This window comes from Myxine glutinosa, chromosome 9 (assembly GCF_964187855.1).
Source record: "Myxine glutinosa chromosome 9, kmMyxGlut1.1, whole genome shotgun sequence".
Taxonomy (NCBI): Eukaryota; Metazoa; Chordata; class Myxini; order Myxiniformes; family Myxinidae; genus Myxine; species Myxine glutinosa.
This window is the reverse complement of record NC_136269.1, coordinates 146,258,292-146,270,919: the sequence shown is the minus strand read 5'-3', so window position 1 is coordinate 146,270,919 and position 12,628 is coordinate 146,258,292. Positions and strand designations below refer to the sequence as shown.

The 12,628-nt window shown below is 46.7% G+C and overlaps 1 protein-coding gene across 2 annotated transcripts in view; it reads left to right on the top strand.

Moving 5' to 3' along the window:
- Positions 1-12,628, top strand: part of RNMT (RNA guanine-7 methyltransferase) — a 54,375-nt gene that overhangs the window by 37,788 nt on the left and 3,959 nt on the right. Inside the window, exons 5-9 of one of the 2 annotated variants that reach the window (XM_068127946.2) lie at positions 2,627-2,733; positions 5,173-5,354; positions 5,833-6,072; positions 6,386-6,503; positions 7,606-7,710. In XM_068127946.2, the coding sequence (XP_067984047.2) occupies positions 2,627-2,733; positions 5,173-5,354; positions 5,833-6,072; positions 6,386-6,503; positions 7,606-7,710 (752 nt within the window). The remainder of the gene's footprint in view (positions 1-2,626; positions 2,734-5,172; positions 5,355-5,832; positions 6,073-6,385; positions 6,504-7,605; positions 7,711-12,628) is intronic. The other variant, XM_068127947.2, reaches the window with a different exon arrangement.

Here is a 12,628-nt window from a genome sequence, read left to right as displayed (position 1 = left end):
GGTAGACGTCTGGGTCGGGCCTGGGGAGTCATGGATTCACTGGATCATGGGGTGTGGTGCTGTCGGTATCTATGCAGGAAGCCGAAAGTCAGAGTCTTTAAGTCCTTGGTGCTTCCAGTCTTGCTCTACGGATGCGAGACTTGGACCCTTACCAGGGGCCAGGGAATGGGACTTGACTCCTTTGGAACCAGGTCTCTGGATAATCCTTGGCTATCGCTGGTCAGACTTTGTGTCCAACGAGCGGTTGCTGAGAGAGACTCAGATGAGATTTGTTTCCTGTATGGTCCGTGAGCATCAGCTGCGGCTGTATGGGCATGTGGCTCGTTTTCCGGATGCTGATCCAGCTCATCAGATACTCTCAGCAAGGGAGCCTCGTGAGTGAGGAGGCTAACGGACCGACCGCGTACCTCGTGGTTGCAGCAGGTTGATCGGCATCTCAAGGAGATAGGGATGTGCAAGGCATCAGCCTGGGGGATGGCCAGACGGAGGCCCCTGGAGTACCGTCGGAAAGTGGATGCGGCGACATGCTGCTCCGGCGCATGCTCCCATACCTGACCTGACCTGATGAGACAAAGGTATCGTATAATTTGTGGTACTAAATATATTAGCAACCAAAGTTGTCCAGGCATTTTTGGAACACCCTGTATAGCATGATGTTTCAAAGAGTTGTGGACGACTTATGACGAAAGTTGGTTGACGAGTTGTGTAAGTGACAAGAACGAGCCGTTCGCTTTTGGTTCAGGTCCTGATCAAGATCTGACCTATCAGTGGAATACAAAATGTAAACTGTTCATCCTGGTGGAGGTTTGTGCTCTACCGAGGTTTGTGCTCTACCGAGGTTTGTGCGCTACCGAGGTTTGTGCTCTACCGAGGTTTGTGCGCTACCGAGGTTTGTGCGCTACCGAGGTTTGTGCGCTACCGAGGTTTGTGCGCTACCGAGGTTTGTGCGCAACCGAGGTTTGTGCGCTGCCGAGGTTTGTGCGCTGCCGAGGTTTGTGCGCTGCCGAGGTTTGTGCGCTGCCGAGGTTTGTGCGCTGCCGAGGTTTGTGCGCTGCCGAGGTTTGTGCGCTGCCGAGGTTTGTGCGCTGCCGAGGTTTGTGCGCTGCCGAGGTTTGTGCGCTGCCGAGGTTTGTGCGCTGCCGAGGTTTGTGCGCTGCCGAGGTTTGTGCGCTGCCGAGGTTTGTGCGCTGCCGAGGTTTGTGCGCTGCCGAGGTTTGTGCGCTGCCGAGGTTTGTGCGCTGCCGGGGTTTGTGCGCTGCCGGGGTTTGTGCGCTGCCGGGGTTTGTGCGCTGCCGGGGTTTGTGCGCTACCGGGGTTTGTGCGCTACCGGGGTTTGTGCGCTACCGGGGTTTGTGCGCTACCGGGGTTTGTGCGCTACCGGGGTTTGTGCGCTACCGGGGTTTGTGCGCTACCGGGGTTTGTGCGCTACCGGGGTTTGTGCGCTACCGGGGTTTGTGCGCTACCGGGGTTTGTGCGCTACAGGGGTTTGTGCGCTACCGAGGTTTGTGCTCATCTTTGTCCTTCATGACATTTTCCATGGATCTAGGTATAACAGTAGCCGTACGTCTTGCTGATTATTAAAAAAAAAAAAAATTTGAGTGAAGTTGTACAATGGCCTTTTCAGGATGCAGGATTTAAAATAATGGAAAGTAACTTTTCTATGCATAGTTAAATCATTCCATTTGATGTTTTCCCCTCCCCCCACCCCATGTTGTGTGATGCTAACCGTTGCTATTACTTTTGGGTCATCCATTTGATATGCACATATTTGAGCTATGAGAAGGCCTGTGAGTGTTTGCGGAGAGATTGTGATGTGGCAAACTACTTTTCTCCAAGTCAAAATGTCGTCAAACTTTTTGCTGTTCATTTTTTCTATAAGTACAAACAGAGCCTACACAAATCTTAAGGTTCCTTTGGACAATTATCTCGGCCACCACACAACACCCTGCCTATAATTCTACAGTGTGCCTCATCCGTCATGTTAAGGTTAGGTGTACTAAGCTGATGCTGCTTTGTTGCTGTTTGATGTGCTACCTTATTTCTAGAATGGCACAAAGATCGAGTCGACAATTGGGTGGTTTCAGGTTGATAACGTTAACGTTTTTATGTAAGCTTACATATTCGGTAGCTGTACCCCAAGATTGTGCTTCCTGATGTACCATATGCTTCACAAAGCGTCGGTGCCACCGAAGCAGGTTCCCTAGCGATGGTTATGCTGGGTGGTTTGCCACTGCTTTCCCGGCAGCAGTTTGGGCAGGAATTTGTTCAGGGTGCCAGCGATAGGTTGCTTACTCTTGGCAAAGCACACCATGAGGTCATTCATGTGCACTAAGGAGTACTGGCATATGGGACACCCGTTTAACATCCATGCGAGGACGGCACGCACATTGATGAATCGCTCTGCCTGTGTAACAACAGGATGACAGTTTATAGCTGGGGTGGGATTCAAACCGAGGCGAGGGTGTGTACCTCTAGGCCATCCTGCCAGCCCAAGATTGTACGATGTGTTCTACTTATTATTCTTCGACTTGTTATTCAGCTCTCATATTTGAATAATTTTGTTTGGTTCCTTGTGACGATAAGGAAATTGCAAAGTGCATTTCATACGACGCATTGCGTGTTGCAGACATGGCGAGCACAGCGGTGGATCAGTGCCATCAGCGATACTCGGAAATGAAAAATCGTGGTGGGCGCCTCTTCACAGCCGAGTTCATCTGTGCAGATTGCAGCAAGGCATGCTGGGAAGGTTGATTATTTTTTGAGGTTACAGGAATGCATGTTGTGCCTAGGACTCACCCTGGGGACGGGTGGGTGGGGTTTGCAGGGTGAAGGGCGTTGGAGTAGTGATGTGACATGGGATGAGTCAGAACGAAGCAAGGGGTCATAGACTCATAGGTTGAGATGTTGGTGGAAATTTCAACATCATCAAAATGAAGAGCTGTGCTCACATAAATAAGTCGATAAATACACACCTTGTAAGGTTTAAATATTCTGGGTTACAAGGCTGTAAATGCATTTCCAAAATCAGACGTGAAGTCACCTTCGGCCTGCCATTCACAGTGTACAGTCACGTGAAAAAGTAAGTACACCCCATGTAAAGTTTTGTCTTTTTCAACATATTTCAACATACAGCTATTTGATCTTCATTTCAACAATATTGATAGATAAAGGTGATATAATATAACAAATGTCATGAAACATTTACATTTTGTAGTCCATTGTATAATTTAAATAAACATAAATGTAAATTTCGCATGTGGAAAAAGTAAGTACACCCCTACATTTATCACTACTTCAAATACCTAAAATTAGAATCAGGTGCACCAGCTCAGGTGCATATGATTAGAACATCGTTAGAGAGGATCTTGGAGGAACCTTTCAGAATCATTGGAATCTCCCGCGATGAAGCTAACTCCAAGGGCCTTTCACTCACTCCCCGAGGCAGGTTGGTGGTCTTTCCGTCTTCTACCGACTCCTCTCTGGCCTTGCCCCCCCCCCCCCCTGCTCTCTCTGGGCTCTGTCCCCCAAATATTCCTACAGGTCGCACAAGATCTGCCTGCAACCCTCTTATGGTTAAACTGCCAAAATCAAGACTTTCTGCTCATCTTCACTCCTTCATTCCTCTTTTCTCCCGCCTCTGGAACAAACTCCCTCACTCTCTTCAATCCCACTCCACCCTCCAGGTCTTTAAAACAGCTGTTCTCCACCATCTCTTATCTTCCCCCATCCAAAACCTTGATCTTTTCTACCCCCACTAATTTCACCCAAATTCCTACACCTACCCCCCCCCCCTTCCCACACCTCCTCCCCCCAGGCCCTTTTCCTCCCGCGCTTCTCCCTGCTCAGGTGTTGTGTTTGTGTGCTTCCCCTCCTCTCCCCATCTTGTCTTCCGCTCCCTCTTTTTGTATGTTTTGTTTGTCTGGTTGATTTGTTTGTGGAATAAATGTTAGCTCTTTCACGAGCCTCGATTCAGTACACAAAAAAAAAAAAAAAACCTGTCTTATTTAAACCTCAGACATTTAGTTTGGTTTGCTCTTTGTTGTTGAAGTGTGCAGCGTCTCCATGCCTCGATCAAAAGAGCTCTCTGAGGCCTTCAGAAAAAAGGTTAGAGATGCCTACGAGTCTGGGAAGGGATTTAAAAAGATCTCCAAACGATTTGAAATCAATCATTCGACTGTCCGGAAGATCATCTACAAGTGAAGAAGATTCCAAACAACTGCCAACTTGTTCAGGCCAGGCCGCCCCAGCAAGTTCAGCCCGAGAGCAGACCGCAAGATGCTGAAAGAAGTCTCTAAGAACCCCAGAATGTTGAAGCTGAACCGAAGGTGGACCTTGCAACATGACAATGACCATAAATATACCAGTAAATCCACCAAGGAACGGCTGAAAAGAAAGAAATGGAGGGTTCTGGAATGGCCAAGTCAAAGCCCGGATCTAAATCTCATCGAGATGTTGTGGGGGGATTTGAAACGAGCTGTGCATGCAGGAAACCCCTCAAACATCGCACAGCTGAAAGAATTCTGCATGGAGTGTGCAAAAATTTCTCCCAGTCGATGCCAGAGACTGGTAGACAGTTATAAGAAACACCTACTTGATGTTTCTGATAAAGGGGGCAATACCACCTATTAGAGCCAAGGGTGTACTTACTTTTTCCACATGCGAAACTTGCATTTATGTTTATTTAAATTATACAATGGACTACAAAATGTAATTGTTTCATGATATTTGTTATATTATATCACCTTTATCTCTCAATATTGTTGAAATGAAGATCAAATAGCTGTATGTTGAAATATGTTGGAAAAGTCAAAACTTTACATGGGGTGTACTTACTTTTTCACGTAACTGTATGTCTTCATTTCATGATCAGATGTGAATAAGAGTTGTCATTATCATCAGGACTGTCTCATTTAAAACTGTTGTGCTCTTCACATATTTAAGAAAGGTCTGACTATGGCCTGGAGGGAATCCCTAAAGAGTAGGTAAACCAGTCAGTCCACTGTACATCATGTTTGCTGATGTGGACCATGTCACGTGCTTCTTATCTGATGTGAAAGGCTCTTTTCATGGTGAGACTTTTTCTCATCGGAATGCGCCTTGTTTTTGTTGCGTCGTTTTCCATTGATAAACCACATTTCCTTACAACCACTTCACCTGTCGCACGAACCATAGAACGAGCTCAGAAACAAATTTCAGAAGCCAGATGAGCCTTTCGACCTTTGCTCATGCCAGTTTGCATTTCACTATGCGATGGAGAGCCGTGCGCAGGTCGAGATGATGTTACGCAATGCGTGTGCTCACCTGCGCCGTGGTGGATTCTTCTTTGGAACCACGTCTGATGCCCGTGAACTAATGTGAGGAACACGACAAGAGGGCTCAAGTGGGGAAAGTTACCGGTTGTGGTCCTCTCCTGTTGTATGTCCTTGTCGGTTGTTTTGATGCCATTAATGTTACAACTCATTTGTATGAGATCTATATGTTCTGCCTATTGGAAGCATGAGTCTTGTGATGATCTCCTGCTCACTTTCAATGGCCATTCTTGATCAGTTAAAAAATGGTATTTACAAGTATTCAATTTGTGGTTGGAAAATTTAAATAACAGGCGGGACAAAGGGAAGAGTGATCCTCGGCCCGGTTTTCGGACAATATTTGCTCTTCCTCTCCAATGTGTGCAGATTCTTCAAAGCTCACATTGGAATGTTGTAACGGTGTCTTTATTGCTCACCTTCTTGTTTTATATAATTTCCTACTGTACCCAAATTATTAGCCCCCAAAAAACTCATAAACCTGGAATTGGCCTCAGAATAACGTTTGCATTCCAACCCCTCCCAGGCGACGCCATCAAATGACAAATGTGCGTGCTAGCGAGGAGAGTGATGGGGAGGCTGCGAAACGTGAAAACGAAGGAACTGCTGCTCGGTCTAATGTGGGCTTTGGAAATGAAGTTTATAATGTCCGATTCCATGACTCTGGCACGTCACCACCTCCCATTTTTGGTGCTAAGTACGATTTCCACCTTGAGGGTGTAGTCGACTGCCCAGAGTTCCTTGTCCACTTCCCACTCTTAGAATGGTACGTGTGATATATGCTTCCTCTTTACTCTACTCTCCACCCCCCTCACCTGCACCCCTTCACCTGCACCCCTTCATCTCATACAGATCACACATCCGCTACCACCATTTCAAACATCTCCACTTCCCACCTCGTCATCTCCATCTCCCACACCCGAGCCCTTTCCAACTTTCATTGAGCATTGATTGAATATTGATGACATCATCAAAATCCCCCCCAACCCTTCCCCTTTCCCCGGACTCTGCACGGAATATACAAGTATGCATTGATGTTGTTCGTGTCTAAACAGTAAGTTACCTTTGCCCACCTACAGCATGGCGAAGAAGTTTGGAATGAAACTTGTGATGAAGAAGACGTTTTCCGAATTGTTCCATACATTTGCTAAGAAGGACTACGGTCGTCATTTACTCAACGTAATGCAAGCACTCGAGGTACTCGCTGGAGAAAATTTCAAAATCTGAATCTTCTCTTTAATCTTTGCACAGCAAGCAGCCTCGTTGGTGTTTGTGATGCCTTATGACGTTGTTTGGATAATTTTTGTAGTGTTAGCCAACAAGTGGTTAGTTAATGTTTAAATCTATTTGTGTATTTAATGTCAAAATGGTTATTTGGTTTGCTGCTTTTGATAACTACGATCAATAACTATCTCACATCAATCTGAGATTACTGGAGGGAAGAGCATGAAACTATTGACTCAGAAGGTTCCATTGATGAGAGAATGTGGAAGTGGGTGGTTGTGGTCATGGTGTTAGTGGTGGCTGGGTCAAGGACTGGAGGGAAAAGCATGAACCTCTCAAATCAGAAGGCTCCATATACAGTATACGAGAATTTTGGGGCGGGGAGGAAGGGGCTCAGGTCTGGATGGAAGAGCAGGGAACTGTCAACTATGTAGGTGAAGAAAGGGGAAGGATATGGGGGTGATGAGGTGGGTAGAGTTGAGGAGTGAAGGTCAAGAATGGGGAAGGAGGTGGGGGGGAGGGGGTGAGGGGGTGAAGGTCAAGAATGGGGAAGAAGATGGGGGTGAGGAGGTGGGTGGGGGTGAGAAGTGAAGGTGAAGAATGGGGAAGGAGATGGGAGTGATGAGGTGGTTGGAGGGTGAAGGTGAAGAATGGGGAAGGAGACTGGAGTGATGAAGTGGGTAGGGGTGAAGGTGTAGAATTGGGGAAGGTGATGAGGTGGGTAGGGGTGAAGGACACGAGGGAAGAGCATGGAGCTAACAAATCGGATGCTTCTATATTGTTATTTGTATGGTCTCCATGTCAACCGCATGAATGCAGTAATGGCAAAGCCTGTGGAAGTCGATGGCCTTGAGGATAGCCAGCTTAAAGCCAAATTTGATCATAAAATGCACCCAAGTGGAGAATGCATTAGCACCCCGACGAGGTCTAAACTATGTCGGTAACTAAACTATGTCGGGGAGGGGAAGGAAGAGTCGAGGGATGAAAGTGACATGTGAACTGCTTCATATAACGACAATTTCCGGGTTGACACCACAATATTTGCTGCGATTTCTATTTGCTTTTGTGTTTGCAGACGTATCCGGCCGGCAATGGCTCTCAGCTACTGAGTGCAGATGAGTCGGAGTATAAACACGCAGCCGATTTCCTCCAGAACTCCTCTAACCCCAGTGGCACTGTGGTGAGGAGGCTCAGGGAATGGTTTTACCCCACGCACGCTAAGCCAAAAGCGGGGTTACGCAATTGGTTCATCCTGTCTGTCCACAAACATCAGTTTATGATTGAGGAACAATTTAATTTCAATTAAACGTTTTATTTTCAACATTAATCGTAAACCAACCGTGTATTTTCAGTACTTTGGCTCCGGATCTGTCCCGATCAGACATACGCAAAGAGAAGATGGGTCATATTTTTACTCTGCCTGTCTGGCAGACAAACAGAATTGAAAGTTATTCCAAATAGGAAACAATAGGCACAAATAACTAATGTAACATGTTAAATAAGGTAGTGTAAAAGACGTTGCATCATCGGCAGTAAACTTCCAAGAATGTATTTTCTTCAACCTTGAAACTCTTTACTTTATTTGACTTGAAGCATTTCCTACGTGAACACTGCACACAACACAAATAGTCCTTTTGGCACTTTCAAAAACCTTCCATTTAGCTGTACTTGGACAAAATATCACGGCATTTTACATCATCTCGACCAATCAAATTTGCCGCTTGCAGACCCCGCCCATGTCCCTTTTTCTCAATACCGCATTGGGAAGGTGTTCTGTGAAGTCTCCAGTTGAAGAAGTGTTTCATTTTAAGGCAAAATTGCATTTCTGCTTGTGCCAGGGTGACTTGGTGCCAGCCTGTACCTGTCTTTTAGCTCCTCCAGAAACCAAGACCAACTCGGTCTCATCATATTTTTGTTTTTTCGATTTTCATTCAAACTCCTGGGTCTCACTATCAGCCATGATCTCTCTTGAGCAAACCACATTTCAAAGTTGGCGTCCAAAGCCAGACACCGACTGGACATCCTCCATCGAACAAGTCCTTCCTTGGAGCACCTGAACTCCTATCCACCTACAAGGCCTTCATCCACAGCTTGATGGAGTACTGCTCTCTCCTCTGGGTTGACTCCCCTGCCTCCCATCTTGTTCAGCTTGATGCTGTGGAAACCAAGGCCTTCAAGATTTTTTGAATCTCATGCAATGAAGCTGAGTCTAAGGGCCTATCACTTCGCCATCGCCGACAGGTTGGGGGTCTCTCTTTCCTCTACCTCCTCCTTGCACCTCTGCGCTTTCCATCCTTTGTCCAGCATTTCTTTTCTGCTGGGAGAGGTGTCTTCCAAGATGACAATGCCCCAATGCAAAGAGCACATGTGGTTGCCCAATGATTTGATGAGCATGACACTGATGTTATCCATATATATCATGGCCTTCTCAGTCACCAGATCTGAACCCAATTGAGCATTTATGGGATATTGCGGAACGACGCCTCAGACAGAGTTTTCCACCTCCATCAAACAGGTATGAGTTGATTGACTTTTTCCTGGAACAATGGTGCCGCATCCTTCCTGCAGAATTCCAGACACTGGCAGACTCTATGGCACCGCATACAGGCCGCACTGGCTGCATGTGGTGGCCCAAAGCCCTATTAAGTGACTTTACATTGGTGTTTCCATTTTTTGTCCACTACATGTATGTACGTACGTATGTATGTATGCATGTACACTGCATGGCCAAAAGTATGTGGATACCCAAACATCACACCTATATGTGCTCGTCAAACATCTCATTCCAAAATCATGGGCATTAATATGGAGTTGATCCCCGCCTTTGTTACTATAACAGCCTCCATTTTTCTGGGAAGGCTTTCCACTAGATGTTGGAATATTGCTGCGGGTATTTGCTTCCATTCAGTCACAAAAGCATTAGTGAGGTTGGGCACTGGTGTTGGGCGATTAGGCCTGGCTTGCAGTCGGTGTTCCAATTAATCCCAAAGGTGTTCGATGGGGTTGAGGTCAGGGCTCTGTGCAGGCCAGTCAGGTTCTTCCACACCGATCTCGACAAACCATTTCTGCTTGAACTTCGCTTTGTGCACGGGGGCGTTGTCATGCTGAAACAGGAAAGGGCCTTCCCCAAACTTTTACCACAAAGTTGGAAGCACACAATCGTCTAGAATGTCATTGTATGCTGTAGCGTTAAGATTTCCCTTCACTGGAACCAAGGGGCCCAGCCCGAACCATGAAAAACAGCCCCAGACCATTATTCCTCCTCCACCAAACTTTACAGTTGGCACTGTGCATTCGGGCAGGTAGCGTTCTCTTGGCATCCACCAAACCCAGATTCGTCCATCGGACTGCCAGATGGTGAAGCGTGATTCATCACTCCAGAGAACGCGTTTCCACTGCTCCAGAGTCCAATGGCGATGAGCTTTACACCACTCCTGCTGACGCTTGGCATTGCGCATGGTGATCCTAGGCTTGTGTGCGGCTGCTCGGCCATGGAAACTCATTTGATGAAGCTTCCGGCGAACAGTTGTTGTGCTGACGTTGTTTCCAGAGGCAGTTTGGAACTCGGTAGTGAGTGCTGCAACCGAGGACAGACGATTTTTACTCGATTCAGCAATCAGCGGTCCCGTTCTGTGAGCTTGTGTGGCCTACCACTTCGCGGCTGAGCTGTTGTTGCTCCTAGATGTTTCCACTTCACAATAACAACACTTACAGTTGACCGGGGCAGCTCTAGCAGGGCAGAAATTTGACGAACTGATGTGTTGGAAAGGTGGCATCCTACGACGGTGCCACGTTGAAAGTCACTGAGCTCTTCAGTGCGGCCCGTTCTACTGCCAATGTTTGTCTATGGAGATTGCATGGCTGTGTGCTTGATTATATTGTTACAGACACGACTTTGATGTTAAAGTGGGCCGAGCGGAATGGCCGTCGTGTCCGCACAAATTACCCGACTATACTCGACGTTGACGAAGTCGCGCGATGCTGGCTCAATAAGAAAAAGAAGACACCCGGCTGGATTACAATAACACAATACGACACCAGGGGTTCAGTTCTCAAGACCTCCGGAGGAGGTTATATTAAGGCGGAAGGTTAGATTACAACTACAAGAGGGACAGCATAGAAAGACAAGCACTTAGACACACTCTTATATTAACCCCAACAGACGACAGATAAACGGGACAAAAGGCTGACTCACACGGGGGTTGATGAAAAGGACAGCGGGTATCGATGGCTCAAGGTGCACTCTTGGCTCAAGGCAGAATCGACTCGGTCCGGTCCAGAGATGCAGGGAGGTCACAGCGCTCGGAAGGCGACGTTCTTTCTCCAAGCTGAGGCGCATCTGACTCAGCGCTCGCAGGTGGCTTTCCTTCTCCAAGCTGGGTGCGCATCTGACGTCACATCCGGCGCGGGGCCGCGTATATCCGGCGGGGAGTGACACGCCCTCGGCTCGTTAGCTCCGCCTCGTGGAATCGGCACGTTGCTTCTCATTGGGTGCGTGCGGGGGGTTTACCAGGCTCCGCCCTTGACGAGGAGCTGACAAGGAGCCCCTTCGTGGTAACCCCGTGGAGCGCATGGTCTGGAGCTAATCGAGCCGGTGTGAGGACGCATCCTCCCCCCCTCCGCCGCCATCTCCTCTGTTGTTGTTGTAATTGTTGTTGTAGTTGTTGTTATTGTTGTTGTTTGGGGAAGAAGATGGGAGGAGGTATGGGAAAGGTCCTAAACTCACTACTGATGCCATATAATCACATTCTGGTGCAACGAAGAGTCATAATTAATGGAGACGAGGCCTTAACTGACATAGATTAAGAATAACTAGGAAGATGTCCGAAAGTTGTCTACGTGTGGTGCGGTGGACCTGGGCACGACATTTAATGGGGGAATAAGGGGAAGGTCGGCTCTACTGATTGTTATTTACATGCAATGGGACTAGGGAATGGGGGATCGGGGAAAGTTGGGGAGTATTGGAGAAAATAGGGGAATATTTACAAGCGGATATGGAGGCCAAATTCCATATTCGCAACAATATATACCTGTCATCAATGGGGTGTGGCTGAAACAGCCGAATACACTAATTAGAAGGGGTGTCCGCATACTTTTGGCCATGAAGTGTATGTATGCATGTACGTTTGATCATGATTAAAATGGCTGAGCCAATCTCCACCAAATTTAGCATTCCTGTCAGTTTGATGTTTGTCTGTCTGTGTGTCTGTCTGTCTGTTCGCTTATTGACTCAGCTTGGTGGATCGCCACAAAATTTTACATACCGGTACGTACTGGGGGTACCCATTCTCAGGTCATGGAGACAAAACAATGTTCCCCTCACTACCCCCACCAGTAGGGTGCATCAAACGCCCCATGATTTTCAAAAAGTTGTTGTATTTTAATGTCTATTCCCTCAAATGTTACACTTGTTGGTAGAAGTATGTATGCAAAAAATAGATGAAATCAGAGGTGGTCCTGGGTGGCCACCGGCCACTTTTATATATTTAGGGCCATTTAGGGCCACAGCTAAACTACTTTACAAGATAATGTAAAATTAACTACAAGATAATGTAAAATTAACCATTATACCTATATACAAAAGTAAAGTCCTACTTTTACTAAATGCCTAATATCAAACAGTTAAAACAACCTTACATGTCAATGTAAAATTAACCAAAATCGTTCTTCATATTACAAAGTTGTAGTACAGTGTTGTAGTATTGTACTTTCATTGATTAAAAGTTTGAAAATGTATTAAGCACAACGCCAATGTCACTACTCCAACTTTGCTCGTTTCCGCAAATTTGGCCTCGCTTTGCGGTCACATTCAACCACTTGAAGAAGATTTTGGAAGTGGTCTTCTCTTCTTGCAGTTGAGACAAAATCAGTTGCGAGCTTTACTGCTCTCTCCGCAGGGTCATTCACAACATTAAGCCCATCCACAATGGACTTGGCTGCCTTGAAGTGCTCATTGTTCTGCCAAGTGTCAACATCCTCTGTTAGGAAGGTCATATCTAGGTGAAGAAGGTTTACTGTAAACCACGAGTCCTCGTTCACAAGATCAGCCAGGGTTGTCGCTTCTGTAATTTTTGGAAATGACGGTTTGCCATATCCAG